At 41.3% G+C, this 27,541-nt stretch overlaps 1 protein-coding gene across 1 annotated transcript in view; it reads right to left on the bottom strand.

Moving 5' to 3' along the window:
• Positions 1–445: 445 nt before the first annotated feature.
• MAPK1 (mitogen-activated protein kinase 1) overlaps positions 446–27,541 on the bottom strand; it is a 38,163-nt gene continuing 11,067 nt past the window's right edge. Inside the window, exons 2-9 of the mRNA XM_066199963.1 lie at positions 22,404–22,586; positions 21,191–21,380; positions 16,981–17,097; positions 15,231–15,345; positions 14,504–14,635; positions 12,270–12,379; positions 11,416–11,543; positions 446–9,199 (exon numbers count right to left, since the gene is read on the bottom strand). Coding sequence (XP_066056060.1) covers positions 11,427–11,543; positions 12,270–12,379; positions 14,504–14,635; positions 15,231–15,345; positions 16,981–17,097; positions 21,191–21,380; positions 22,404–22,586 — 964 coding nt within the window. The 3' untranslated portion in view covers positions 446–9,199; positions 11,416–11,426. The remainder of the gene's footprint in view (positions 9,200–11,415; positions 11,544–12,269; positions 12,380–14,503; positions 14,636–15,230; positions 15,346–16,980; positions 17,098–21,190; positions 21,381–22,403; positions 22,587–27,541) is intronic.

Raw genomic sequence — 27,541 nt, 5'->3', positions numbered from 1 at the left:
CCTGTTCCACTCTCTTCCACCCCTCTCTCACTTGGATAGGAAACACACCAACAGGCTCCAAGGACACAACGCCCCAGCAACAGCTTCCTCATCAGCTGCCCACTGTAAATAATCCTGCGTTCTGTACTTGCTATACAAATGGTTAGAGGTATTTAAATAAAACTGTATTATTGCTCCACTGACAATCAGTCTGACAGAAGGGTTGATTTGCTGTCAGCTGGTAAATAATGTGGCAATGTTCCTGCCTAAGAATAATTGCTGTCAATGCTAGAGTTGCCCGGAGCTTGTTAATAGGACCAGATTGCTGTGGAGGCTGGTCAGCAAAAGGCTCCTCATACAAGGCACAGCCTTTGTAATCCCCAAGTGATCCTCCAGGGAAGTGCAGTGAGGATTGACAGCTAAGGCAGTGTCACACGTGTACAGAGCAGCACCACAAATAACTTGATTGTGCGTTTACAGTAATTTTATTTACAAGTTACCACATGACACCTGTAGTACTACAGTTTTTATAACACCATTAGCAGTAAAATAAGTCACATCTAAAAAGAGTAGGAGGCAGCAGAGAAAAATGTGCACAGAGAATGCAGAAAGGCTATTTAGCTATAACTGAAAGTAGATATTTTTCTAGACTTAGAAAGCGAGAAGGAATATATGTTGAGAAGAACAAGCTCTTCAGCCCTCTTATTTCTACAGCATGACATTTTTTGTACAGTGACAATTTAGTATAATGAGTACTACACTAGCAGTCAAATGCAAGTGATAGGGAGGACACTGTCTTAATATCTTGCCCTTTTGAGCACCCAGAAATGAGACCTAAAGCTTTTCTTTGAAGGGAGTTATCCAGGGCAGGTTTACTTGCAGAGCCAGTAGTGCAGAATTGCTACTGGGGGCAGGAGGGAACAGAACCTGTGACTAGAGAGTTCCCAAGCATTGCATATTCCCTGTGAGGTCTTATCTAGTCTTAAGTACTTGGTAGCAAAGCCAGTTGCAGCATTCCACAAGTCTTTTTACAGTGCTCTAAAGCTGAGTACAGTTTACCAGAATCCCAAAATCAAGCAGAGAAAAAAGCCCTTCTGCTCTCTAACATCCTTGGCTCTTAATGATGCTGGTGTTGAGCCGGGGCCTTTCTCAAGAGGAACAATGTAGAGGAGCAAATCTGGAGAAAGACTCTAGACCTAGATGTATTCTGATAACAAGACTCAGAGGAAAATAAGCTTAATGCAGCACCAGGTGCAACCCTTTTCTGCTTCAAAGTACAGCAGCAGCTTCCAGAAAGGAAACAAGTCTTATTCAGGACCTGGTTCTCCCCCAGACGTCTTTAATAGCCTGGAGCAACTGACAGTGCACACAACCCATGCTAGTGGCTGCAAAGACAATGAAAATACAAGCTGCACAGTAATAATTATTTCCACTACTAACTACACACAGGATATATTGCTTTTGGTACAATGCCATTTATTGTCACAAGAAGAAAACCAGTGATTAAGTTGAGCACATGAATTATGCAGACCTTTGCCATGCTGGAACAACAGCATATTTTACTTACAGAAATGTCACCAAGTCAGCTGTAAAAACAGCTTAACACAGTTCTTCCAAAATACCAAGCATATCCTCAAACCCAAGTTTATATTAAGTTTAGCTACAACAGAATGATTAAGAAATGGTTTTGTTTTCAATCCCCGCTTTTGTCTGGAGTGCTGCGCTTACACTGCACGAAGGCAAACAGAATCAACACACGGAGCTACAGTGACAGCCACAACATCCACTGAAATATTTCTGAGTGGGCAAACTGGTCTGCAAGTTTGTGTCCCCTCCACACCTGTGCAAACCTGCTCAGAAAGCCTGCAAAGGTATGTACGTGTACAAAAACTAACAAAAAGGGTTTTTTAAAACACAGAATGTGTTAAAAACTCTAAAGTTTGAACTCTTGAGTCTGTAGTGCCTTAACTATAAGTTAGAATATCTGTGAGTTTTAACACTTCCAGAAATGAAGAAAGGATTTTTAGTCCAAATTTCCTTTTCAGTACTGGCTGTCAACATTAAAGGTGACCTAGGAGAAAGGCTTGACTTAAAAAAACCTTCCAGCTGTCTTGTGGTATCATCAGTTCAGTGAGTCTCAAGCCAAAATTCTGAATATTCAGCATTTTTGCATTTGCAGTTTTAAGGCAGAAAAAGATGTTCACAGCAAGCCATTTAGTCTTGGGTGTTACAAAAAAATCACAAACAACAAACCAACAAAAACAAACAACATCCCTAAAAGGTGCATCTCAAGTCTTTTAGTAATAGCAGTTATTAAATAAAATCTATGGCATTCTCCTACAGCTTTGGGTTTGTTGGGGTTTTTTTGCTAAAAAAGCCTGGATTTTCAGACATAGATCACACATCATAGATAGAGATTAACATCTTCCATTATTTCTAAGCTGTGTGTTCAAGGTCAGAATTAAACTGGCAAGGTGGAGTAAGAGATCCCTGCGCTGCCAACGCCCGGGCTGGTGCCATCCCAGGGCTGGCCCAGACTGGAGCTGCTCTCCACTATCCCGATTTTCTCCCCAGAGCCAGCCCTGAACCAGGGCTCCAGGGTCAGCTGCCTGTACCCAGCTCTGTGAAGCACAACTGTCCTTGGCTCAGCTGTACAGGGGCAAAAAATGAAAGAAGCAAATAAAAGCGGAGCTGTGAGACTGCAGGAATCTACAAGCGTGCAATGTAAGGAAAAGGACAAAGGAGTGAAGTCATCAAGCCAGAGCAGACAAGGGACTTTGGAAAAAGAGCCCAACATGGAAAGTGTAAACCCCTGAGGAAGAGCAGTCGCTGGAAGAGGAACTCAGTGAGATCAAAGGTCAGCCCAGCGCAAGCAGCAAGGCAAGGAGACAGGGAGGAGCAGTTCTGCAGGCAGCAGTCAACAGCTGAGTGCACACAAACTCACAGACTGGGAAGAGAAATCCAAGTATTTTTATTACTGTCTTTTCAGGTGAGAAAACACTGCAAACCCAAGACCCTTGCAAGGTATTTCCTGCTCATTTCAGGGCAATCAGGAATGGAAGACTTCAAGTCTCCTCTCTTCAGCCTTCACATACAAACGTAAGCTACCTCTGTACTAAGCTAGAAGGATCACACATTTCTCTACCACACTAATTAATCAGCTGGGAAGAGAAGGAACTTCAGGAAAAATGGGCTCTGTGTGTGTGCATGTTGAGAAGAAAACAAGAGGCAGCTTTAGGGAAGTTGCAGGAAGTTTTCAGTATTCACAAGGTACATCAGTTTAACAGGATCAATAATCTGTTATCAGAAAGCTCACAAATCCTATAGAATAAAGATTTTTTTGTAACAACTGGAACTTGTTTGGAGTCAGAGTTTAAACACAGAGAAAAGTAAATTGCCAATAGCAAGATGTACTGAAAAAAAAAGGCAGAGTTTTAGAGAACACGTGAAGGAAAGTCATCCATGTAATTTATAAATGACAGGGAACAGACAGAGGGGTTACAGAACAGTCCTCACATGCAACTCCCAAGACCAGGCTTCACACAAGCAGCTCATGAGCGAGGCCACATTTCTGACGGGGATGTGAACACCTCTGACACCAGGCTGGTGCTCGGCAGACACACTGAAGTTGCCTTTGGAAGCAGAGTCGAGGCTCTGGGACTCCTTCTGAAGCTACCTGCACTCGTGCGGTGAGAAGACACATCAGAGCAAGGTAACCACCAACAGACACAGCATATGTTGATGCGATGATGTTTGTGAGTCTTCTACGTGCCTCAAATGTTTTTGATTTTTTAAACTTGTCAGTGTTACATATATGCAATTTAGTAAGAAGTATAACTGATGATGAAACATGCACAACACAATTATCTTTGGTCTGCAAAGTCCTCGGTCAGAGTTCTACACAGCTTGATGCCATCAGACCTACATTAATCTCTTCCAATAAACACGACTTGTACTCAAAAGCAGCTCCTTGCCAGCCTTCCTGAGAACTTGAGTGCAGCATCTGCCCAGCACCTGGGGGTGCTCACTGGAACCACCACCCCGACCCTCATGCCCAGCAGCTCAGGAGTGCCCACGACACCTGAAGCTTACAGATGGAGAGTTTACAGCCAGTTCTGGTGAAACACAGGAAATCTGTGTGGTATTTCAAACCAATCCCACTGAAACAAGGATCACAGCAATGTTAAATCAATCAGCTGCTTGTCAAAACCTTCCTGGAGCCAAGCAGCTGTGCAGTTGTACCTTGAGGTCCCTCCCTGAAGTGCACACTGTGGTGAACACACCTTCTGCCAGGGGAGCAGCCACAGCCAAAAAAAACATAAGAACACACAGAAACATGGTGAAAATGAAATTCTGTATTATTCTTGAGGGGAAAGAAATCTGTACTCTGCAGTGAAAGCCAAGGAAGATAATGACAGATGAATTTTTACAAGCCAATTCTCAGAGCTGTTACACACTGGTCAGTTATGGTTAAGCTTTCTTTAGTTCCAGGTCACATTTTTTGCTTTTTCATATTAATTAGAGAAGTTTTTAGCTGCCATTATCCAGCTACACCTTTTAAGACTTTAGTTATTTGAAGAAGAATTAAAAGTCCATGACAGTGATATGAACTTAGTTGCACTGCTCCCAGAAATCCCACATTTCAAATCCCTGGTTGGAGAATTTCATTTCGTACTGAAACGAAAACATTTGATTTCTAGGGATTATGCAAGTAATAATTTTCAAGATTTCATGGGAACAGTGCATTACGAATATCCATATGAAGTGTCAAAAAAGCCCATCAGATACACTGGAATTGATTGGCATCACTCAGCAGGTCAAGATTTCATAATTTTCTCACAGCAAAGATAAAACATTTCTGCCTGTCTATAAAGAAAGCTTATCTGCACCTTTATTTTTTTTTTTTTTGGATGGCTTCACTAATTTAATTCCAAGCTGGTACAGTTCCACAGGGGACACACACCTTGAGCAGTTACAGCTCCTGCCTGCAGGCTGCTCCCCCTGCACTTCCAAGGAGGGGCAGTTTTGGATCAGCCAATGGACCAGCTCAAAGCAAAGTCCCAATCATTCTAGATATGCACGGAACTATGCTGGTTTGGTAATACAGGGACACAATTTAATGATTTTCTTTGCATTTGTTTTTACAAGATTCAGATGCCAAAAACAAAACAGAACATTAAGTTACCTGATTTAAAAAAGAAAATCACAAACGTTTACAACATCAAAAGAATAAGACGAAATATAAACCTTTGCTACTTACAATTGATCTATACAGATTAACCAAATCACAAATCTGTCACAATATAAATGTTTAATTGTTACAATGAATAAGAACATACAGAAAATGATTTATTTATTTTTTTATAAAATCTTCCTTTGCTTTTTTTATTTTAAACTTACCATTAACTAAATTAGCTATGCAGGACTTGTGGGGTACATGACTAAGAAGGCACCAACAGTACAAAGCAAAGACAAAGCAGTTTGAGTATTTTAAGAGTGCTCTACACTGATACAACACGAGAAAAGGCAACAATAGTAAGTAAACCAGCTGCAACCTTTAGAAATTTGTTCTAGATTTACACATGTAGTCCAACTTCTACATTTCCGCCGATGTGTCACTTGGTTTGATCACAGCACATGCTACAAAAACCACTGTAAGCTTCACTTTACTAATGTGCACTTTTCACTAATTTAGTGTCTTGATTTCAATTGTTAACTAAACCATTTTGAACCACAAATGTATTTAAAACTTAGTAAAAGGATTGTTTGGACTTTTTTGTTTAAACCACTGCATTTACAAAAATATTTCCCCTAAAATCTGGGATTGCTTGAAGACATTGCTGTACAAATATAAAAGTACTATGCAAGGGACCAAATTTGTAAGTGTATGGTGTGTATGTATAGACCTATATTTATACCATATCACTGTGCTGTAACAACACAATAAATTTATCAATAACCAAGGACTATATAAACTACACTAACATAAGCAAATATATATTAATAAAGTTTAAATCTATAGTACAGTTGCTCAGCAGACAACTTCGACATGGTATAAATATATCGTAGCATATTACAGTGGGCAGCAACAACAGGATTTTCTTTCTCTCATTCTGCAAGGAAAGCCCTGCTCAGCTCCTCAGGTTTGGTTTGGCCACTGCAGAGTTCTGTCCCCACTGCCACTCCCGGAAGCTCCCGGCGCACACGGCCCAGCTCTGGCGTCACGGGGTGAGGAAGAGTCTGGCCACAGGCAGGACAGCAGAGTCAGACGCTTGTTTGCCAAAGCATCCATGAGAATTTTGTGTTTGCATATTTTTCTTCAGCTGTAAGGTTGGAATGTTTTTGACAGTGAGCTGTTTACATTCCTTATTCCCAAAGCATCTTTACCATGAAATATGCATGCTACTTCAATTAAGAGTTGCTGTTCTCCGCTCTAAAATATAAAAACTGCATAAAGAAAAGAACCCAATGTAAAATGATGAAATAACTGACCTAACACAGTGTTGTTAGAGGCACCTTCTTTAAACTATTTTCAATATCTGACAAAAAAAAAAAAAAAAAATCGCGCTTCAGCATTTGATGCATCAACAAATTCAACCCAACAACGTTTACTGAATTCAGTAAAAGATTGATGAATGTGGTTATGGATCCTGATGGATGCCAATTGGATTCAGCAAAAGTAGTTAAGGAAGAAAGCCCAAAAGCACCAGACATTAGGTAAAGCAAACCCTCAGCTTCTCACTCAGAAAGACAGGACGCAAGGGTAAGTCTACACCTCCCCAGACATCCCAAATTAAAGAAAGTATTAAAAAAAAAAGAATTGAGAAAGAGAAAGGGTGAAGTAAGCTGCCAAAGTTCTTCCTTAATAAATTAAAACCGAGGTGTTACAAACTAATTTCAGTAACAGTCATCTTTCCAACCGTGCCAAAAATGATTCCTGTTGTAATGATGATCATGCAAGTAGCAGAGATTCTAGAAATATTTCAACTTTTCAAAACTGAGTGAGAAAAGCATTTTGGTAAAGATGTGTAGAAAGGTCAAGAGAAATTTCTACACTGGTATCAACAGTCAAGTGCATATTTCTTCTACAGAAATGTTTTTAGCATAGGTTCCATACCACGATTCCATGATCACTTGTGCAGTGTCCTGACAAAGCTCCGAATTTGTTCCCCACAACAGAGATTTATGTACCACAGGAACTTCCTAATAGAAAATGCCCTTTATTGATGAACCCTTGCTTATTAAAAATTAGTTTTGGCAGACTAACACTTAAACTATAGGAAAAAGAAAATTTTGAAATGGAATCTTGTAAGCACCCTTATCCACTGGAGTCTAAGTTAATGGCTTTCTAGATTTCTCTGAAGAGCAGACTAAATGGTATGAGGAAGCCTGGAGTTATTAACCAGCCAGCATCCTTATGTACTACAGTAGCAATTGAACCTGATTTCCGTTCAAAGACATTACCCAAGAGGAAACCAAAAACTAATTCTTAATGTTAATGTGAAGATATAAGATTTAAATTTATTTCCAGGAATTACAAGTGCATTTTGTTCATATTAGCAAGCAGTCTTTATACAATCCATTCTTCACTGCTGCCAAAATAAAATGAGAAAAAGACAGCAGAGATATGAAAAGCTAAAAATAGAACGGTTTTTCCTAAGTTATTTGTTGAATAGCATTTCAGTTGAACACAACTCAGAGGTAACAATAGATTATTTTTTTTCTCAATCATAGGCATGTGGCACTTAGACAATCATCTTTGCACAGAAAGCTTTAACAGTCATGCGAGGGCACAGTAATTATTTTAAACAAGGCAAATTTCTCACCACAGAGAGCAGTGGGGAAAGAAAAGGAGGCACTGCACTGGAACATAACACCTAGTAAACTCCACATTATACAATTTCAGTAACAAATACTTGAAAAGATCATTAAAAGGTATACAATTTTAAACGTTATTTAGTGCTAGCTTTGTTTGGTTGTCCTAACTCAGCATTATCAGAAAAGTTTGATAGTACTTGACAACAGAACAGTACTTCATGTCACGAGCTCATGGAGGCTTGATTACAAATCACCATAGTGTAGGTTGCAAGAAATGAACTTGAGATGCTGACATGCTGTAGGAGCAAAAGTAAAATCAAACTTTCTCATTTGAAGATGCAGTGTTCCTCTCTGCAAGAATCTGAATGTCAGTGATTAGATTCAAATGTCAAAACTATCAATCCTCATTTGAAGCATTTCATTGGTATGCAGGATGTAGACTGAGTTAATTACCATCGTATTTTGGTTTCTTGCTTGCCACCAGATACGGCTGCCTTGCCCAGGTAAAGCAGTGGCCATGGGGTCATGGTGCCATCGTGGTCTGTGTTAACCCTTCCAGCACTCAGGGGGCAAAGAGCAGCTGCAGCTGCCACCTTGCCTTTGCACAGGCCATAAAAACACTACTGTGTGGTAGGAACTTTGGGAGTACTATGCCTCCCACGTGGGTAAACTTTAAATGATCTCTCTTAGAAAAAGCAGGGAGAAAAAGGTACAAATTTTGTCCATACATGGAAAAATGTTTCTTAGGTGAATTCAGTTAAGTTGGGTTCCTATGTGGCTCTTACACTGGATAGAATACCTGTATGTACAGCACAGGACACCCAAACAAGTGCATAAGCAAGATTAACATGAACACAACTTATGCTGCAATCCATAGCATAATGGTACACTCTGCTGGATGCTAACCAACCATTTCTGTTTAAAAAGGACGTGCAAAAAAAATCTGGGATGTCACTGACTTAAAGTGCCCTGAATAGTAGCTTTTCTAAAAAAAAAAATGCCAGCGACTTCAGTAAAGTCAGAAAAACATAGTTCATGGTGTAAACGTCTTACAGGTTAATGAATTATCTTCTTGGATATTGATCCAGGAGTGAAAGGAACCACTGCATCTTTCAAACCAGAAAGCAAGCAGTTAAAACACGGGCAGCAGTAGGTGCACGTACAGTACAGTACTGCAACAGGTCAACAATGGGCATTACGCATAGGAGTGTCAATTACAATTCTTCAGGCTTAAAAGATTCATTGAAAGCATGAAAAGCCAAAACTACCAGGAACCGCCCTCCTGAATGGCTCAAAGGAGTTAGTGGATAAGCTGAGAGAGGCCACAAGACATGACCAACAATAAAGAACTGGGAAGAGGAACAGCAACGTTTGAGCACGCCCAGTCCTTTAAGTCCTTGTCCTACAAAAGAGAGCAGAGACATATTTCAGTGAAGGAAGTTTAACATCACCTTTTAAAACAAGCCCTTTCCTATTTCTGTGCTCTGTGCACACTGTGTTTACCATAACCCAGAGCCAGCACAATCTATAGATGTTAAAAAAGAACTTGGAGACGGTGGATATCAGGGCATTCCATTCTAAACTCTTAATTCTTCAAAAGATTACAAAGATTAAACATAACTAATCAATGAAGTACACGGTTTTTCTGAACCAAAAATCTGTTATTTTCATATTGCTTCTCAATTCCAAAACCCACAGCCCAGGGGACACTTTGAATCTCAAGGAACAGCCCAGTGAGAAGAGCTGGCTGATAAAGCACAGGGGGAGTGTGCAGGGGAACAGGAACGCACAGCAGGACACTGTTACTGTGCATTTGAAGCCAACTCCTGGGACTGGCCCTCACCAGGATGTCAAGCAGCTGTGTTTGAACTGTTGTGCTGTGGCATTGCTGCCAATCCGAACCACAAACAACCGGGACAAATTACCAGCATATCCTTATCAAGCTAAGGACAACATTTCAATTTCAGTACCCTGCTGGCCAAATCAACTCTGCACAGTAGCATGTGAAGGTAACATTTTTATCAAACCAGAGATTTCTGCTAACAACGGATCACAGATATCTTCATCCCTAATCCTTTTATCCCTTAATCTCCAATACAACCCAGGTAAGTGTGGTCTGGGCAAAGAGGCAAGCAGGAGATCACGAACTGTGATTTCCCACAGCAGTAACCACTCGCTGTCCTTCCCTGACACTACACCCTATCAGGAATAGGCTTCATCGTGTTCCTCAGAATTTATGTGTACATGCACAGCTGGGCTCTCCCACAGAAAACATGGGTGGGACATTAACACCAGTCAGTTACTGCGCCCCAGGTCTGCTCCATTCACAATGCCAACTTACAGAACTTCAGATTTCCCTACCTTTTAATTACTGCAACAGTTCCACTATCACCTAGCAAGCTTAAATAAACTAAATGCAGTATTGGTAAAAATTGAAATTGGTTCATTTGTGAGCTTCTAAACATCTAAGTATTCAAGCCAGTGGCAACAGCAGTTACCCTATTAAGGAGAAACTGTATTTTTTAAAGTTTCCCCCAGTTCTTTTTCTTTCCTATTAGTTCATCATTAAATGAAAACCTAGGGGTATATGCAATGCAGAAACTGAAATCTCATTTTTAGTGCAGAAAAATTATTGCTTACAGCAGAGCCACAAAGCTCCTGCACACTGCCAGCAGAGCCATGGATTTATGGCAGCAAGCAAATGCCCTGGCTCAAAACTTCACCTTCCTGCTGGAAATGCTCACAGAAAGCAGTGATTGCAGAATGCTGCTCTGAGGGAGGAGAGCACAAACCAGGCAACCCAGGGCAGCCTGTTGCCTTTGGCTTGTTTTTCCTTTCCACTCATAAACCTTTGATACTTTCCCCTATTAGTATCACAGGAGTTTCACAGGTACTCCAATCAAGCCAGCATTTGACCAATTTGGCATGAAACTCCTGAGACTTGCAAGCCTTGTGGTACAGGAGCACCACTTAAGTTCATTGATCAAAAAAAAAAAGCCAGAGTCAGTGAATATCAGCACATTTCATTTTAAATTAAACTTTCAGACCTTCAAAATGCTACAAGATTAGTCATAATTAATTTATGAATATTTAAATACCTTTCTTATTTACTCACACTACTTGGGAGCTTCTTAAAACTGAAGATAATTCATACTAAAGTTTCATGTATGGGTTTTTTCCTTTAAAGTAATTTAAGAGACTTCTTTGTGCATTACATTTAGGAGGAGGTTTTCTAAAAAGCATTTGAAGCCATGTGACAAAATTAGGTATCTGTAATATATGAAGAACACTGCCCCTTAAAATATTTTTTAATAAAATTTTCATTTCAAAGCACTACCACTGCTTTTATTCTAAGCAGAACTATTGAAATGCAATTCTTATTCCCTAAATGTAACCTACAAACAAAGCAAACACCTCAGACAGTTGCCTGGATTCCACGTGGACACTTCAGTGCTGTGGGCAAACAGAAACTTTCCTCAAAAACAGGACAGAACTGAGATCAGGCCCTTGGACAGGAAATTACTGGGCACTGGGAAAGGCAAGTCCTACATTTCACCAGCAGCACCAAAGTCCCAAATTTCCCCCCTGCCCGAGTGTCCCCTATTGCTGTCACTTTACCTATGCACGATTTAAGATCGGTATCCTGGCTGGAATCTTGCGGTTTCCTCAAAAATCAATTCTTTCAGCTTCTCCTTCGGCAAGTCATCCAACTCCATATCAAACTTGAAGGGTGCTTCAGCTACAGGCTTAATAAAACAAAGAAATATGATTACTGTAATGTCACTGTGCTGCTCAATTTCATGCAGTCCTTCTATGGATGGGGAAAAATCTGAAAACGTTCTTCACAAAAACGTCTAACACTGAGCAGTCCTCAAGGCAGAACTGCCCCTATTAGTCCTGCGTGTGCTTTATGTATTAGTTTACCAAATTTTACATCAACCACACTAAGTAGCTAGTCAAATCCAAACCACAAGTTGGAATGTTTATTTGAGGCTCATAACTCAGTATCTACTTGAAGAAAAAAAATTATCTTAAACATTTTTATTTCTTGGAATAAACGTATCTGGCCCTTAAGGAAAACCATCTTATTTCCTTCTCCCCTATTTCTTCACAAAAAGGAGCCAGGAATCTCCTCAGAATTGTACATAAACTACAGCCAGTTCCAACTTGGGGTTTTTAAAGCATAATCTGATGACAATCTCAGCCATTCTTCTCCTTTGCCTCAGACATTATGAAACCAGGCCTCACATGAGCTAAGAATCTCCATTTTCTGGAGAGGGAGGGCACCTTAATAGCTATTTATTGTGTGGCATTTCCTAAGGGTTGTACTAAAGTGAGAAATACAAATTTTGGTAAATTGATGTAATTTGTTCTTCCGCTCCATTAGTGCAGTAGAAGAAATCCCACCCCTAAAGCAGAAAATAATCAGCTGTATCATTTTATCAGTGTTTACATTTTAACAATGTCTTTACCTCATCACTTGGATCATAATACTGCTCCAGATATGGATGGGCTAAAGCTTGCTCCACTTCAATCCGCTTATGAGGATTAAAGGTCAACATTTTATCCAACAAATCAAGTGCTAAGAGGAAAAAGAAGTGAGCAAGAATTTAATACACCCTCCACAAAAGCGTTACAAACCCCGACCTTACCCAGACAACACCCACCACCCAAGGTCTGTGCTAATGGCAGCGCACCCCAGGAGCTGCCCTGCTGTAGCTGGGACCTGTAACTTGGGCACAGAGGCTGTGCCTGCCCCTCTCTCAGCATTCCTGGGCTGCAGCTGCCCTGGGAACCACCTGCTCCAGCTCAGGTGTTACCCTGCCAAAGGCCCTTCCGCCCCAGAATGGACGGCAAGGCAAGAAACACAAGGAATCCTACGCTACGATCTGGTTTGAACTACAACAGAAATTAAATAAATGAGACTTCTTCATTTTTCAAAGAAAAATGATTTGGGTCTTTGTGCCAAAATCCAAACTGAGATGGAGCTTTTCTGAACGAAATAATTATGAATATGTTCTTATTCTGAAAAGAAAACTTGGCTGTTCATGGACGAAAATATCATCCAGAAGTCATTAGGAGTTCTAGATCATCACAGTGAACTATTCTGGCACAACCAGCAGCACAGAAGCTAGTCTCCAGGGAAGATGCAAACACATTTATATTCATAAGATTCAGGCAAAATCTATTGAAGACAACTTGTAAAGAATCCATAAAGAACCTGAAGATCCAGTAAGACAGAGTGAGGTCTGGTGGAACCCTGGACAGACATCACAATTCAGTGCTACTGCAGCTGGTCAGCTACTTCGCCTGTAACACATTTCCCTTTTCCAAGAGGAGGAACAAACTGATGATAGGAGCAAGAAGCCCTGAGATATCTGCAGTATCCTAAATTCCATCACGTTTCGCCTCACCACATCATTTATGAACCAGAACTTTAACAGCGGCTTCTCGATGCAGCGCAGCAGTTGCAGCTTTGCACCAGGATGAGGAGCACACCTGTGACCTCAGGTCATGGCGCAGCCGGGGGAGGGACGATGCACCATCATCATCATCATCATCCCCCCCACTGCAGCGAGCTCCTCAGGGTCTCTGCATGAGAGACCCACCTGCACTGGAGGGCAGCTCCAAAGCCTCGGGCCTGCACTGTAAGCACCACCCGGTGTTGTGCTGCGGGGCACAGCGCTGCTCCTGCCCTCAGTGACAGCTCCTCAAAGTGCCCTGGCACAGCTGCTCTCGGGGCACTGCCAAGGTGCTGCACCAAACAGCACATTCCCCCTCAGCTGAGGTTCCAGCCCTGCTGCCATCTGAGCTGTCAAAGCCCACGGGGAGGATTCTCACACGGATGAGCACTGTTATAAAAGCAGAATACATCACTGCTGTTTTCCTCAATGACAGGGATAATAAGCTCCATGCAGTTCCTTCTGCAGAAATCGGCTTTTACATGGTAATTCAGTACCTGATCGTATCCACTAAGAGTAAATTATCATATCAGTTAAAAAAGAAGTGACTTACAAACTGTGCAAGAGCAGGTAGAAGAGCACTACTGCCCTGTGAACACAACCACCCTTAAACTGTATGAAGTTGAGTATAAAAGGCAAATTAATAGCTATCTAGGAAAACAAAGTCACATTTACCCTTTACTAAAGCCTTGGTAAGAAAGGTTAACAATTATTATATTCCTTGCTTTTATAAATTTTGCTCCACATATCCCAACTGAATTTTTTAACCCATTAAATTTTAAGCTCTCATGATGCCTAAGGACCCCACCCGCTGCGGAGACCCTGTTTGACCTACAGCTGATGCACAGTCTGCACAAGCTCTGCCCAGGGGAGCCGCAAGCGGCTGCCTCCTGTCTGATGTTAGGAACAAAGTTCAAGACTTGCTTGATGCCAGTGGTGAAATCCAGTGCTCATGTTCAGCACTCGAATAATGAACTGTGCTTCCAAGGAAAGTGATAAGAGTTTGGATTTCACATGTATGTTAAAGATCAAACTCCACAACAGGCAATCTTAGAGTTACTAAAAATTGCATTAAAAAGATAAATTAGTGTGAGGGCTTTGTGCTGGCTTATGATTTTATATTAGATTTACAGTGCTATTTTAAGGCACCTGCATGTTCTATTTCCAATATAAAGATAAATTCTTAGGTTATAAAAGCTCCCATCCTGCCATTACTTTGACAAATGTAATAGAGTATAAAATACCTTTGGGGTCAGCGTTTGGAAACAGCCTGTTCCATGGTACCTTATTTTTGTGTGGTAGGGAAAGCAAGTAGTTTCTGGCCTTTAAATTTATTATACAATTCAAATCTTCTTGGGAAGGGGATCCAAGTATACCTAAAAAACATGAACACAAACAATAGTGCATTCTGTGAAAAGCACATTAATACAGCTGTATCGTATCTGCTAAAATGGAATATTAAAACTGCTGGGAAGGAGATTTCAGACCACGTGTTTTAAGGATACAGAACACCTTAGGAGTTTTAAAAACTGCTACTAAAACTAAAGTTTTAAAACTAAAAGTTTTAAAAACTTTTACATTTTTAAAATAAATAAATGGTTTTGAGTTTTCTAATGATTTGTAATCTCTTAAAAAAATTCCAGTAAGTGCCGAAGTTGTGTACCTTACAGAAATTTTTAAAAATTTGACCTGGATCTAGTAATATATGAGCTTTAATTTTTCTTTTTTCAAATTTTGTTTTAAAAAAGTATCTGCAGATGTAGTAAATAAATTGGTAAGTATTCTCCAGTTGTCCCCCAAACAATGATTACCTGTATCAATTGCTGCAAAAGCAACTAGAGGGCACAGCAGACACACCTGCAAATCCACTGTGGCCTTACACCGTGACCCACTGGAGAAAGACCAGCCCAGCTGGCAGAAATGATAGAGAGACAGATGGGTGTGGAAATGCTGCCTTTCCATAAAGCTTACCAAGGATATGGTTAAGTTGGTCAAGGTAGTGTTTTCCTGGGAAGATGGGTCTGTTGGAGAGCATCTCTGCCAGAATGCAGCCCACTGACCAGATGTCAATAGACTTGGTGTAACCCTGCAAGTGAAGCAGAAACACATTTTTGTCAAATTTTTGCATAATAGCAGATACATGTTACTTTAGTAAACTGTGAAAGTGCACTCAAACCATCCTTTTCTTTTTTAGATGAGTCATGCTTGCTCATGCTGTTTGGTTTCTCCGTACAAATGAAATAATTAAGAACCATATATCAAAACACTACTTTGAAGGGGAAGCAAGAACTGAAGTCTCCAAGATACGGTTTTCCAAAAGGATTCTTTAAGTTTAGCTAAATCTGTTACCAACTGCAAATTGCTGAGATTGCCTAATTTTGTAACAAATTTCAACTAAAACATTTTGGAAACCAGGTATTCTGAGTTGCACAGCCCCTGACAGAGTGCTGAACGCGCGTGAAAGCCGCTGTCCCTCCTCTGAGGGGATCCAAGCAGCACTCCGGGACGAGGCCTTTGGCAAAGGGGGAATGGCCAAAGCGATGGCTGCTGCTTGGCTGCTCTGGACAGCATGGCAGGCGGGAGGAGGTGGAGATGCTGGGAGGAGGCCACAGCAGCCACTGGGATATCCACAGGAAAAGGCACAGCACTGACAGAGCCCCACTGTGCCTGGCCTGCTGCCACTGCCCCTCCTCTGTCCCCACTGACCCCACAGCCACGGGGCACCAGCTCCTCAGGACGTCATCCCTTCACCATTTGTGTTCAAGGAGCCAGAATTATAAAAGGAAACACGCATTAAGCCAGGAACTTTTAAGCTGACCACTTCTTAAAAACACAAAGTATTTTCTTTGTGAAAGCCTTTGACAAGTAGATGTGGATAGCCCGATGCTGTGGCCTCAGTGAGGGTTTAAAATTCAAGACGGGAGTTTAAAATACAAGAAGCTGGGGGAAAAACCCCTCAACTGGTCAGATGTCTATTTTCTTAACATGCCTTGGACATACTAATGCCACAACAAAACAAACCCACCAACTGGAGAAGGTGTAAATCCTATAGGAACAGCCATCCTAGAATATAAAATACAGCTCCAGGAGTCACCCAGGTGTTTTGCTAACAAGTGTCTGGCTGTGGGACCGAACACAGGGGTTCTGCTGGACACCCACCACCCACACAGGGATTGGATGCACCTTAAAAGGGCCACAGAACACAACAGTAATTCCAAATACCTAAAAATCAAAGGAATGATTTCATGAAGATTATGGGAATGCCATTAAGACTGACACATAAGAAGGATCACATGCCTTCATTCAGAATCAGATTCAGCCTCATTATACATTCTAAACCTAAATTAAGATGTCAAGATAACATCAAGGCAACATTTGCAGCCTTGACGGAGGCAGCAGTGGAATGCTCATTCCTACCACTCCTGTCCTGCTCAGTGGCACAGCAGGTGATGGAAGCAGTCTCGTGACTGGCAAGGAACTGGAGGTGTGGGAAGCTGGGCACGTGATTACTCAGTTCTAGTAACCCAATAATTGACTCTGGAATCTCAATTTATTGCAAGCCAGTAGCTCTGCTGGAAGCCCATGCCCACTTCTCCCCAGGACTCTGCGTGTCTCTGCGTTTAGACTCTGATCCTACAGGCACAGAAGGGAGAAGCACAGTTGGAACTCACAAGGGAATAAGCAGCAACAGCAGCAGCCCAGCAGCTCACTGTGCCCTCACCTTAGAATTCAGCATGATTTCAGGAGCCCTGTACCAACGTGTGGCCACATACTCTGTCAGGAATCCTGTGTGATCATGATCGGGATCTGCAACGCGAGCCAATCCAAAGTCACAAATCTGGTTTTAGAGAAGGAAACAGGAAAAAAAGGCACATGAGAGACACATTCCAATACTATGACATCACTAATTCACCATCCCCCAATCAATGATGTAACACCCACAAAGGCAGTGATGGCAACCTATGTTTTTAGAAACAAGTGTCTGCACAAAGGCAAAGAAAAATGCTTTGGATTAATTACAAAGAACATCCAACTGCCATTCAGTGGCCAAGAAGAATAAAAAGTTCACAGTTTATGCTCCACTCACCAGAAAAAAAAAAGAAAAGCAATTAAGACTTCCAGAAAACATAATTAGCAACCAACACATTTGTAACCAAGTTCAACACCCTATTTTACAAAAGTTATCATCATAACTGCATCTTTGCATGAGGAACAACCTATCTAATCATGAGATAACAGTAGACTGGAGAGATTATGGGCTGTTGAAGGAAGCATAAACCTAAAAGAAAAAAAAATCCCCTAAAAATGAAACACAAGTAAGACCATATTTCTCAATCCCTTACCAGGAAAACAGTTTTATCTAACTATGAAAAGCAAACCAAACACTGATTTAGACTAGCGAGTTCAGCAAAAAGAAAAAGGTGGGTTTAGTTATGCCCTGGTAAGGAGGCTCCACAGCTTTCAGAGCTATTTAGTGCCTGGAGAGAAATTAAGAAAATTGAAAATGTGAAGACAGATTGTTGTAGAGCAGAGCAGCTGCTCCTTTCTCTCCATCCCACAGGTCAGTGGCAAGGTCGGTGAGTGGCACTTTAGACACATTCAAAAGCTTCTGCTGCCCCCCCAAACACACCAGGTTATGATTGCCACACAGAGTGTATTTCCATGAAAGAATACATACTCCCAGGAAAACCAGGCATCAAATGTAAGAGCGGCAAACAGGGCGAGGTTCCTCGCCTACATTTGGTTTATAATATTTACACTCAGCTGATTGTGTACGGTGATTATATTGAAAATGTGAAGTGAAAATAGGCTGCAGTCAATATAGTCAGTAATGGAAAATCCTACCAAAACCACAGAAACCTCACTTTGCCCTGGCAGATATTTCTTAATTTTCCTGTAGGGACAGCCTGTCAGTGAAGTAACTGATAGATCAGTTAGGGAAGAAATACTGCAGCTGACTAAAAGCTACATCTGAAAGACAAGATTCAGCAGCTGACTGTTACACAGAGGGTCTGAAGAAAAGGCAATGATGAATGTCATAGCCAAGCTACGTGCCATTACTTTAGCTACATATTAAAAAAATAAACCCAGCTCCCTGAATCCTTCAAAAACAACCCCAAAAAGAGCCTTGCTTAAGCATGGCAAGGTTCTCCCAGGCTACAGGAACAGAGCAGCTGCCTTGTGTGCAATTAGCAGCTTACACAGACACTCAGTACAAATAATCAGAGGAGCCTCCTCTAAAGACAGAAACGAAGAAATTGTAGAGGACAGCTTAGAGACTTCAGAAAATAATTATGGAGCAGGCAAAATTGTTGTAATCTCTTCCTCCTAACCTTGGAAAAAACTAGATAAGATTACAGGCAAGGAGATTTGTGCTGAATTTCAGTATTACCCAAAAGCAAAGCACTAGGGTTTGTTACTATTAAAACAAAAGAAGAAAGACACTCTGGTCCACAGTGAAAAGCAAGAACTGAATTACAGAAGATGTCTCTGAATCTCTCAACTCAAGTAGAAAAATGCTCACGGGATGCAAAGGAAGAATAATGACAAAGAGAGCTCATTAGAATGACAAAAAGCCCCTGCCGACTGGAGCAGAAACAGGTTAAGCAGAAAAGCAGAAACACCATTAAAGACTTCAAGGTTTGGAGCTGCAAGGAAGAGGTTTTGGCTGCAGAGCTGACAAGAGCAATAGCACAAGAGTGAAAGGGACCTGGAGATGCAGGGCTCTGCCTGCAGCCCCGGCTCAGGGCAGACACTTCACACCCAGCGCCGACAGGGCACAATGAGAGCAGCTGCTGTGCCCCGACAAATGATGAGGAGTACCAGGCAAAGCACCACGAGCTGGTTTTTGGGCTTCTCCATGCGAATGAAAACAATAAAAATTAAAGAAATGAGAGCAATATAATAAAAGGCAAATTTTCTTGGCATTTTGACTAAGTCATAGTGGAGAAGAGAAAACTGCTTAATGAAAGATCCAGGTATGTCAGTCAGCGCTTCATGCCTTGGACAGAACAGATGCTACTGAGACAGAAGAAATAACTTCTCAGCTAAATAAATAAATAAATTTTAATAAATAAATAAATAAATAGAACCAGCATTCTATTTATATATTTAACTTCCACTTCTTGAAAACAATGCTCTTGCCATCAGTGTCAGGGTTTTTTTAAACAGAGATGGCTTAAAATTGGATGAAGATATCAAGCAGATGGGAAGATTTAGGAGGATCATGTACATACAACCATTTACTAAGCAAATGAAATGACACCAATAGTATTACTGTTAAACTGAAATATCTGCAGTTGTATTGCTGAATAGCCTGTGCCTCTGTGTATTTGTATAAAAGGAACCAGAGACATTAAGTTTAATTGTTATTGGTAAGATGGTGGTTCCAACAGTTGCACCTCCAGAGTAACTGGTAAAATCCTGAAACAAACACTAACTTGCAGTTTTTCTTAAAAAATCCCTCCCACATCACCTTCTTTTCATGCCTGCTGCAGTAGGTAACAATTCCTGGTCGTTCTAATAATCGTGAGTTTTCATTATGTAGACAGAATTGATCATGTGTCCAGTCTTTAGAATGGACCAGCATATGAACAGCAAGGAATTGTGTGACACTCCTGGAATTGTGACAAACTCTACAGCCCACAACTGGTTCACACTTTGAAGAGGAAATTTTTTTTTCTGTGGTTTGTTTATTGAGAAAGTTATAACTACACTAAAAAAAAGGGTAATTAGGGAGCAACACAGTATTCAACTAACACCGTTGTACCACCTCAGATCAAGCACTGCAAACTCTGCAATTCCACTCTATCAGTGGCCAGCAGCAAATACAAGTACAGTGTAAAAGGGAACATATTCCAGTGCCTCTCTCACCTTCCATGGATCTGCCACTCCGGGACTCTAAACCACAGGAAGCACTCAATAAGGGTTTTTTTCTGCTAACTTGCTTGGTGGTTTTTTTTTAAAACTATCTACAGTGCTCTGTGATACCAAATTCCACAGCTTAACAATGCTGCAAGTAAACTTCACCAGCTCCTTTCCTACCCCCCAGCCTCTTCCGTAGGTAAGGACAGTGAACACAAGTGCCCCCTATTCACTGTCCCTATGCCACTGACAGCGTTATCAGGGTTATCAAATTCTGTTGGATTCCTCTGCTCCTCATGCAGTATCTTCCAGCAGAGGAGATCCAGGCTACACGGCTCTTTGTGATACGGAGAGCAGCACTTTGAAATCCTGCTCTCCTCATATCACAGGGAGAAATGTGAGAACGATGATCACACTGAAGACTCAAAACCAACTGAAGGGTACAGAATGGCATGTTTTCTGTTTTATTCTCTATTTCTGTTCTAATTCTTCACACTTGGTTTGCTTTACTGAATGCCACTAAGCATTGAGCTGACATTTTCCAAGAATCATAACAGCTCTAAGATCATCCTTCTGTAGTATTAACGAGTACAGAGCCCATCACTGGAAATGCAAATTAGGAACATTTTCTCCCTAAGTAATTACCGTGCATTTACTCAGCACTGAATCTCACAAGCCATTTTAGCTGCCCACTAATACAAAGTCCTTTTCCAACAACAAAACATTAACAGTGTAAACAGAGAAACCAAATCTTGAAACATACACAGTTCCGAGTTTACTTTTGAGGTAAACACGATGCTGCTTCAGATCAGTACTTTCACCCAGCTTCCAAAGAGGCTGTTTCCAAGTCAGCCTCCAGATGGAAACAGTGATGCACTCATTAGAGCAGCCTAAAAGATTCTTAGTCACTCAAATCTTGATAATTACTTTATCAAACCAAATCATGTTTTGGCAATCTTTCCAGGACAAAAATCACATTAATACCCAGCAAAACCCCCACAGTCATGGTTATAGCTGTTTGTTTATGAAGACCACAGCAGGAAAATCTGAAAGAAAATTCAACTTACCTTGAGATCACACGTGGTGTTAAGCAGCAGATTTGAAGGTTTGAGGTCACGGTGAAGCACATTGGCTGAATGGATATATTTTAACCCTCTCAGAATCTGGTAAAGGAAATAACAAATGTGGTCGTTGCTGAGGTGTTGAGTCTTTAAGAGCTTGTAAAGATCTGTCTCCATAAGATCTTGCACAATATATCTGTGAGGCATTAGATGTAAGGCAGCAAAAAATCTTGGTGTCATGTCAGATATCAACATACAGTACCCAAGGAAACTTCTAGAACATTTTTTCTCTTTGTTTGTCTGTTTGATGGCAATTATGAAACCGTGTAGTTGATTCTTGCTTTGGAAGTTTGGAATCCAATTGATCCTGTTACATGATGCAGCCCTTTATAGAATAAAGAAGCACCAGCATGTGATCCTCTCAAATTAATCATCATAAACCTCTATTTCTTCATAGTAGAGCTTGACTTTTATTGGAATCTTAATTTCATCTGATTCCTATCCTGCTTGCCAAGAAACAAAGGGTGGTTTTTTGGTTAATGAGTAATAAGGTTCTAAGATACTTGTTAGCAGTTGCATAAAAGCAGGAGTGTAGAAGATCACATCATTTCTGATCAATTTTTACTACCATGTCCCCACTTCAAAAATTCAGCTCCTCTTCCCTACAAAAATGTTTATTATGCTACATCGAACACAACAGTCCTTCTCTTACCAAAATTAAATCCCAAAATACTCAGTCAGATGATTTTTTTAAATAAGATTGCAATAAAAAGGGTTTCTTTTTCTTTTTGCTCTGACAGGAATGAGTTAAGTAAAATTTTCTTCCCCCTTAATTCAAGAAAATTTGAGACGATTAGAGCAGACTCTGGCCATTTCACTTTCTCCTCAAAGTAACCAGTTCTAACAGCAGCTCTACAAAGAGAAAATATAGTTTTAGAATTATATGATTGAATCAAATCTTCTCTACAATGTTGAGTTCTTTGCCTTGGAAGATAGAAATTAACATCTTTCTCTTCTCCTGGAAAGAAAAGAATAAAACCAGTGCTCATGTACATCAAATCCATAAACTGATCAAATACTATTAACTTCCCTTTTGATTTACAATAATAGAAGCCAACTTTTATTAATATTTAGGAAAGAAGAGGATGAAGGGGAAGAAACAAATGGAAGAGAGGAGGCAACTATTACAGTGATGCCAAACGACACTTTAAAAGGATACACATCTTTCATCTGTTCAATAGTTGGAGCTCTGATAATGTCATTTATTCCAATAATATTCTCGTGCCTGAAGCGCAGTAGGATCTTGATCTCTCTCAGAGTTCTCTGGCAGTACGTCTGGTGCTCAAAGGGACTGATTTTCTTTATAGCAACTCGAACTTTGTTGACGTTATCATAAGCAGAGCTAGAAGAGAATCAATAACATCGATTACAAGGAACATTCAATTCAGAAAGAAAGAATGTGAATTCAATTGAATATAGGGGTGGTGCATTTTGTTTACATTTACTTTTATCAGATGGGGAGAGATGACAGTGACACGTCTCTTAGTTTGGTGAACTGACAAAACACTGTTGTTCCTTCACCAGCCTATCTGGGTCTCTACAGCCATTGGCTTTCCCAGCTGACTTGGAGTCTCTGACTCGTGGGTACTGCACAAAGGAAAGGTATTTGTCCTCTTTATCAGCCGGTGCAACAACAGACTGAGGTTTGCTCTATAGGCTGCAATCATCAGACGTTTGAGAAAGTTCATCTTCAGTTAACCCACTCACTTTGGGGTGCAGAAAAACCTTCAGAAAACATCTTTTAAGCAGCAGAATTCCACATCCTGTGTCCAGTCCCACAAGTAATACCAGTTGTCACAATCTTTCATGTTTCCACCAATCTACACTGTCAGCACCTCTGTAACAGGCGCAGAAGCACCAAAGGGATGGAGAATTTGTGACAACATCTTTCCAAGTTCAGTTCCAAGGATAACAAGAGTTTGAGGAAAGCAAGCTGTACCCAGGTACACACACGGTGTGAAGCAGGCAGCAGCACAAGGAGGATCACAGTGACTGTGACCCACGGTAAGGAACTCTCTGCCTCCCACACTTACACGACTCTTTCCAGGAGCTCAGAGCTCCATTCCCAGCCACACCAATAAATAGGCTCAATAAATGGTGTTTCTGCTCAACATGCCTACGCATTCATGAAGAATACCATAGTCTAATTAAAAGCCTCAGTAAAACATCCCTAATTTTCTCAAATCTGGACCATGAATCCTAACAAGTTTTAGTATGTTTTCTATGGCCTTGTTTATATGAATGACAAAGCATCTCATTAACATAACTTCTTCTATATTAGAAGTATATGGTAATTTAATTAATTAGAATTTAGATGTGTTTATATGATTCTTGTTCCTACTTAAGCTCACTACTGCATTATTAAGAAATTAAAAAATAATCAAGCCTACATTCCATACATTTCTGTTAGCCTCAACTATTTCATATAAAAATATAATCACACTGGCCAAGGAGGCTTTACATCCCACCAATTTTCTATAATTGAGTCCCAGAACTTTCTTTGGTACTCTTTTAATAGGCCTGACACTGCTGAGATGTCCAGGTACCTGGTGACCAGGTAAAGCAGAACAAAATACAAAAATCCAATTAGAAAAGGAGACCTCAGAGGAATTCAAATGCCTGGCCACATCAAGGCTCCTCTACAACTAAGCAGAGCTATAGTACAACAAGGTGTTTTTGAGATGGTACTGTCACCACTGGATGCAAAAGTGTTTGAAATTTCTCACTTTCATTATGAAAATGGACACTTAATTCAGTCAACTAGGGTCCTCAGGAAGATCTTCATAGAGCACATGCATGTGTAAGGACACCCTTTTTGCACGGCTTTCCCACACAATCCCTCTGACCTGCCTGCATCCCCAGTCCTGGCCTGTACCCACAGACAGCACCATTTATTTGCCTCTAGAGACACCGAACTCAAATGCTCCACGGGGAGCTTGGAAACGCCACATGCTGAGCAAGGATTCATTACAACTGCTGCTACTGCATATGTATAGATAACACATTAGCAGTTCCTGGGTCCTAAAATAGATAGTAACCAGCGCCTAAGTGGAACTTGGCATGGCCTCCAAGAGCACTTGGGCTCCAGTAATTTTCTTACCTCATCACGTGTGGTGTTTACAATAGACCAGTGAGGTCGCTCACAAGCAGAAAACAAAACCAGAAATAACTCTGAAGCACAAACAACCTGGATTTGGGAAAGAAATGAAAGAATCCTATGGGCCAGTTCATCATTATAAACAAACCTCCCGGCTCCTCCTTTGTACCGACCTGAGCATTTTTTCTGCCACAATGCAGAATCTTACTTCCTTTCAAAGGACTGGACAGCAGCAGCTATGCAGAGTGCAAAAAGGCAAAATGCCAATATTTACCCATTGATGCTGCTTAAATAAAAGCTCCCAGTCTCTTATAATATTTCATAAATCAGTTATTGCTTCTCAAGCAAAGGTTGCTTATTGATGGAAAATATCTTTCCTTGTACAGATTAAATGAACATGAAGTCATCAATTAGATACACCAAGATTTCTACTCTTGTAGCTGCTTCACCTACAGTCCTTCAAGCATTTTCTTAGCAAAAGATTTATGCTGTTATTTAGCAAAGGATGGCTAATTTTGCTTTCTGATGGTTCAACTATAACACACATGATTCACTGAGGAAAAAAGCTGCGTATTTGGAATAAAGATGCAATCAGTTTCCTCTCCAGGGCACCTTCCCATACAGTCACCTTTCTGTTTGTATCAGATTTCTCCACACTAACACAGCTAAGCTTCCATTGCCTCAGCTGAGTGGAGAAAAACTGAAACACTGTCTAGTTGAAACACTAAAAGGGACACTGGATTTATTTCTGACGTCACACTTTTTGAAAGCTGAGCCCTTTAGTTACTTGATTAAACATCTGAGGGATTATCTCAACTTCTATGAGCAAGCAGCTAATCATACAAGCAGTCAGGTACACTTGCTGGTGCATAATATTTTAAATGTCATGCATAATACAGGTACATTGAGAATCTGTATCATCTAGTTAACACCATTCTGCATTCTCAGCCACAGCCCTTAAAGCACACATTGCTTTAAGGAAACTCTGCGACCCTTCAAAAATGCTTTCTCGATTTGACAGGTGCTTTAGGAAAGTGCAAAAGCTACACATGAGACTGAACTTCAGTGGAACCTGACCCCTAATTGGCCCACGAAGCCCTACTGCAATAACTGACTGACTACACAGGAAACACCATAAACTCACAAAACCGGACCCTTTGTGAGGCACACTGAACCATTTCCCAAGCTCCCCCTCCATCCAACCAGGCAGGTTTGGACACTCCTCCCCAGAGCTCTGCTGAAGAAATGCACCGCTCTCAGTGTGCACTCCAGTATTTGCAAACAAAACCGCCCTGAAGGTGCAAACGCAGGCGCTGGTGCATCCCCCCGCAGCGCAGGCACCGGCTCGTCTCCGCGGGCTCCAGCCGCAATTCCTGAGCTCGCTGGACGACTCCTCATCACCCGCGCTCCCCCTGCAGCCCGACCACGATCAGCTCCGCAGCACATCCTGTCCGCCTCCCAGCGCATTCTACATTTAGACTATTTGCACTCTGGCAGTGCTGTCCCAGCGTGCACAGTGTAACCTATTTGTCTGGGCTGTCAGCTTCTACTAAACTTCACAACAACGAGTTATATCTGCAATGAAGCCATTAACTGGGACATCTTCTGAAGTCAGGAGAAAGTCAGGAAATCTGTAAAGTAGGAATAACAGTTGCCATATTAACAACTCCTAGAGTGCCAGTTTATAGTTTTTAGTTTCTAATCGTTAAGCACACGTACTGATCATCACCCACAGAACTGTCCCACTGTGATGAATCTAGTCACCAACACTTTAAATATTCAGAAGGAAGGATTTATTTCCACCCCAATCATGCGCAGCCTCACAAGCTGAAGCAAACGTTCAGCCGTGAGTGCTGTTTATCTGTAATGTGATAAATTTAAACATAGACTTTGCAACTGCCCAACTTCATAGCCACAACATTATTCCTATTTCAAGCTGTGGTTACTAACCTGTGACAACCTGCCATAGCACCGTTATTTACATACTTTTGCAACATCCTATGAAAATCAATACAAGTCCCAGCAGTAGAGTTTATCATTCCCAATTTTAAGTATCTTGCAAATACATAACTAAGTTTTGACTAAGTAAAACATCAGGCACAGCCGTGCAAAATAAACAAATGAGCATTCACAACCCAAGAAGTTGCACCACGTAACTTTTAAAGGCAGTTTTTTATCCTTCTACTCTCTGGTACCAACTTCCTTTTTGAAGAGAAGCCCAGGGCGGGGCCGCTTCCAGGAGCGGCGCCCAGAGAGGCCGGGCAGCGCCGCCCGCAGCCCCGCTCGCTGCGGCGGCCTCTCCCGTGAACTCCTGTCGGCAAGGGAACCTTCCACCAGGCACGTGTGGCCGAGTGCCAAAGCTCAGCCCCTCCTGCCCACAATGCCTGCTGCACGTTCTTCAGCCATTCCTATTCCTCGCATGTCTCACTCGGGGCAGAACTGGAACAAGTGAGGGCACGCTGCAGCTGCCGGCAGGAAAGGAGCCAGCTCCTGGCAGTCCCTGCATCCACAGAGGGCCGGTCCTGCACGCTGAAAAACAACTGCCTGCTCCTCTGCCACGCTGCCTGCAGGCTTCCCCCTCCACGGGATGTTCCTCCAACACTTCCAGGATTATTCACCTCGTGGCTGTTTTACAGGCTGCTCTCAGCACACACGCGCAAAATACACAGTGCCACCGGCAAACATCCTAATTACAACTCTAAATAAAAGACTGATTTGAAGTTTAAAAGGGATTTTTTTTTTTATCAGTAGCTTTGTGTTGCTGTGGAAACAGGATTCCAAGGGCATATCCAGAGATAAGAATCTTTCTGAGATATTGGATAATTCTGCTAACACTCAGAATAGGAAAGGCAAAATAATTCTCAGCAAGCAAGCTGATCTATGGAGATCTTCAATCTTTACATTCAGCCTACATTTAGCTCAATCATGGACATTTCCACAACACGCTGACATTTATCAAGTTACTATACAAATAGCCTAAACTTATTTTTAAGACTGCTGTAATTAAAATAATGCAATATTATGACACAGTAACAACCACCCTAACAGACTGTTCGCTACAACTTTTGGGGGTGGGGGAAGGTGGTTGCAGAAGTGCAAATTTGCAGAAGGTTTTGGGTTTTTGGTTTGGGGTTTTTTTTAACAATCAGATGTTAACCCTTCCAGAGTCTTCAGAATAATTAGTTTATTCTCCTACATGA

This window comes from Chamaea fasciata, unplaced genomic scaffold, assembly GCF_029207755.1.
Source record: "Chamaea fasciata isolate MVZ Bird 193981 ecotype frontalis unplaced genomic scaffold, bChaFas1.0.hap1 SCAF_18, whole genome shotgun sequence".
NCBI classification, from domain to species: Eukaryota; Metazoa; Chordata; class Aves; order Passeriformes; family Sylviidae; genus Chamaea; species Chamaea fasciata.
The sequence above is the reverse complement of the archived record's forward strand: the minus strand, read 5'-3'. Positions and strand labels throughout refer to the sequence as shown.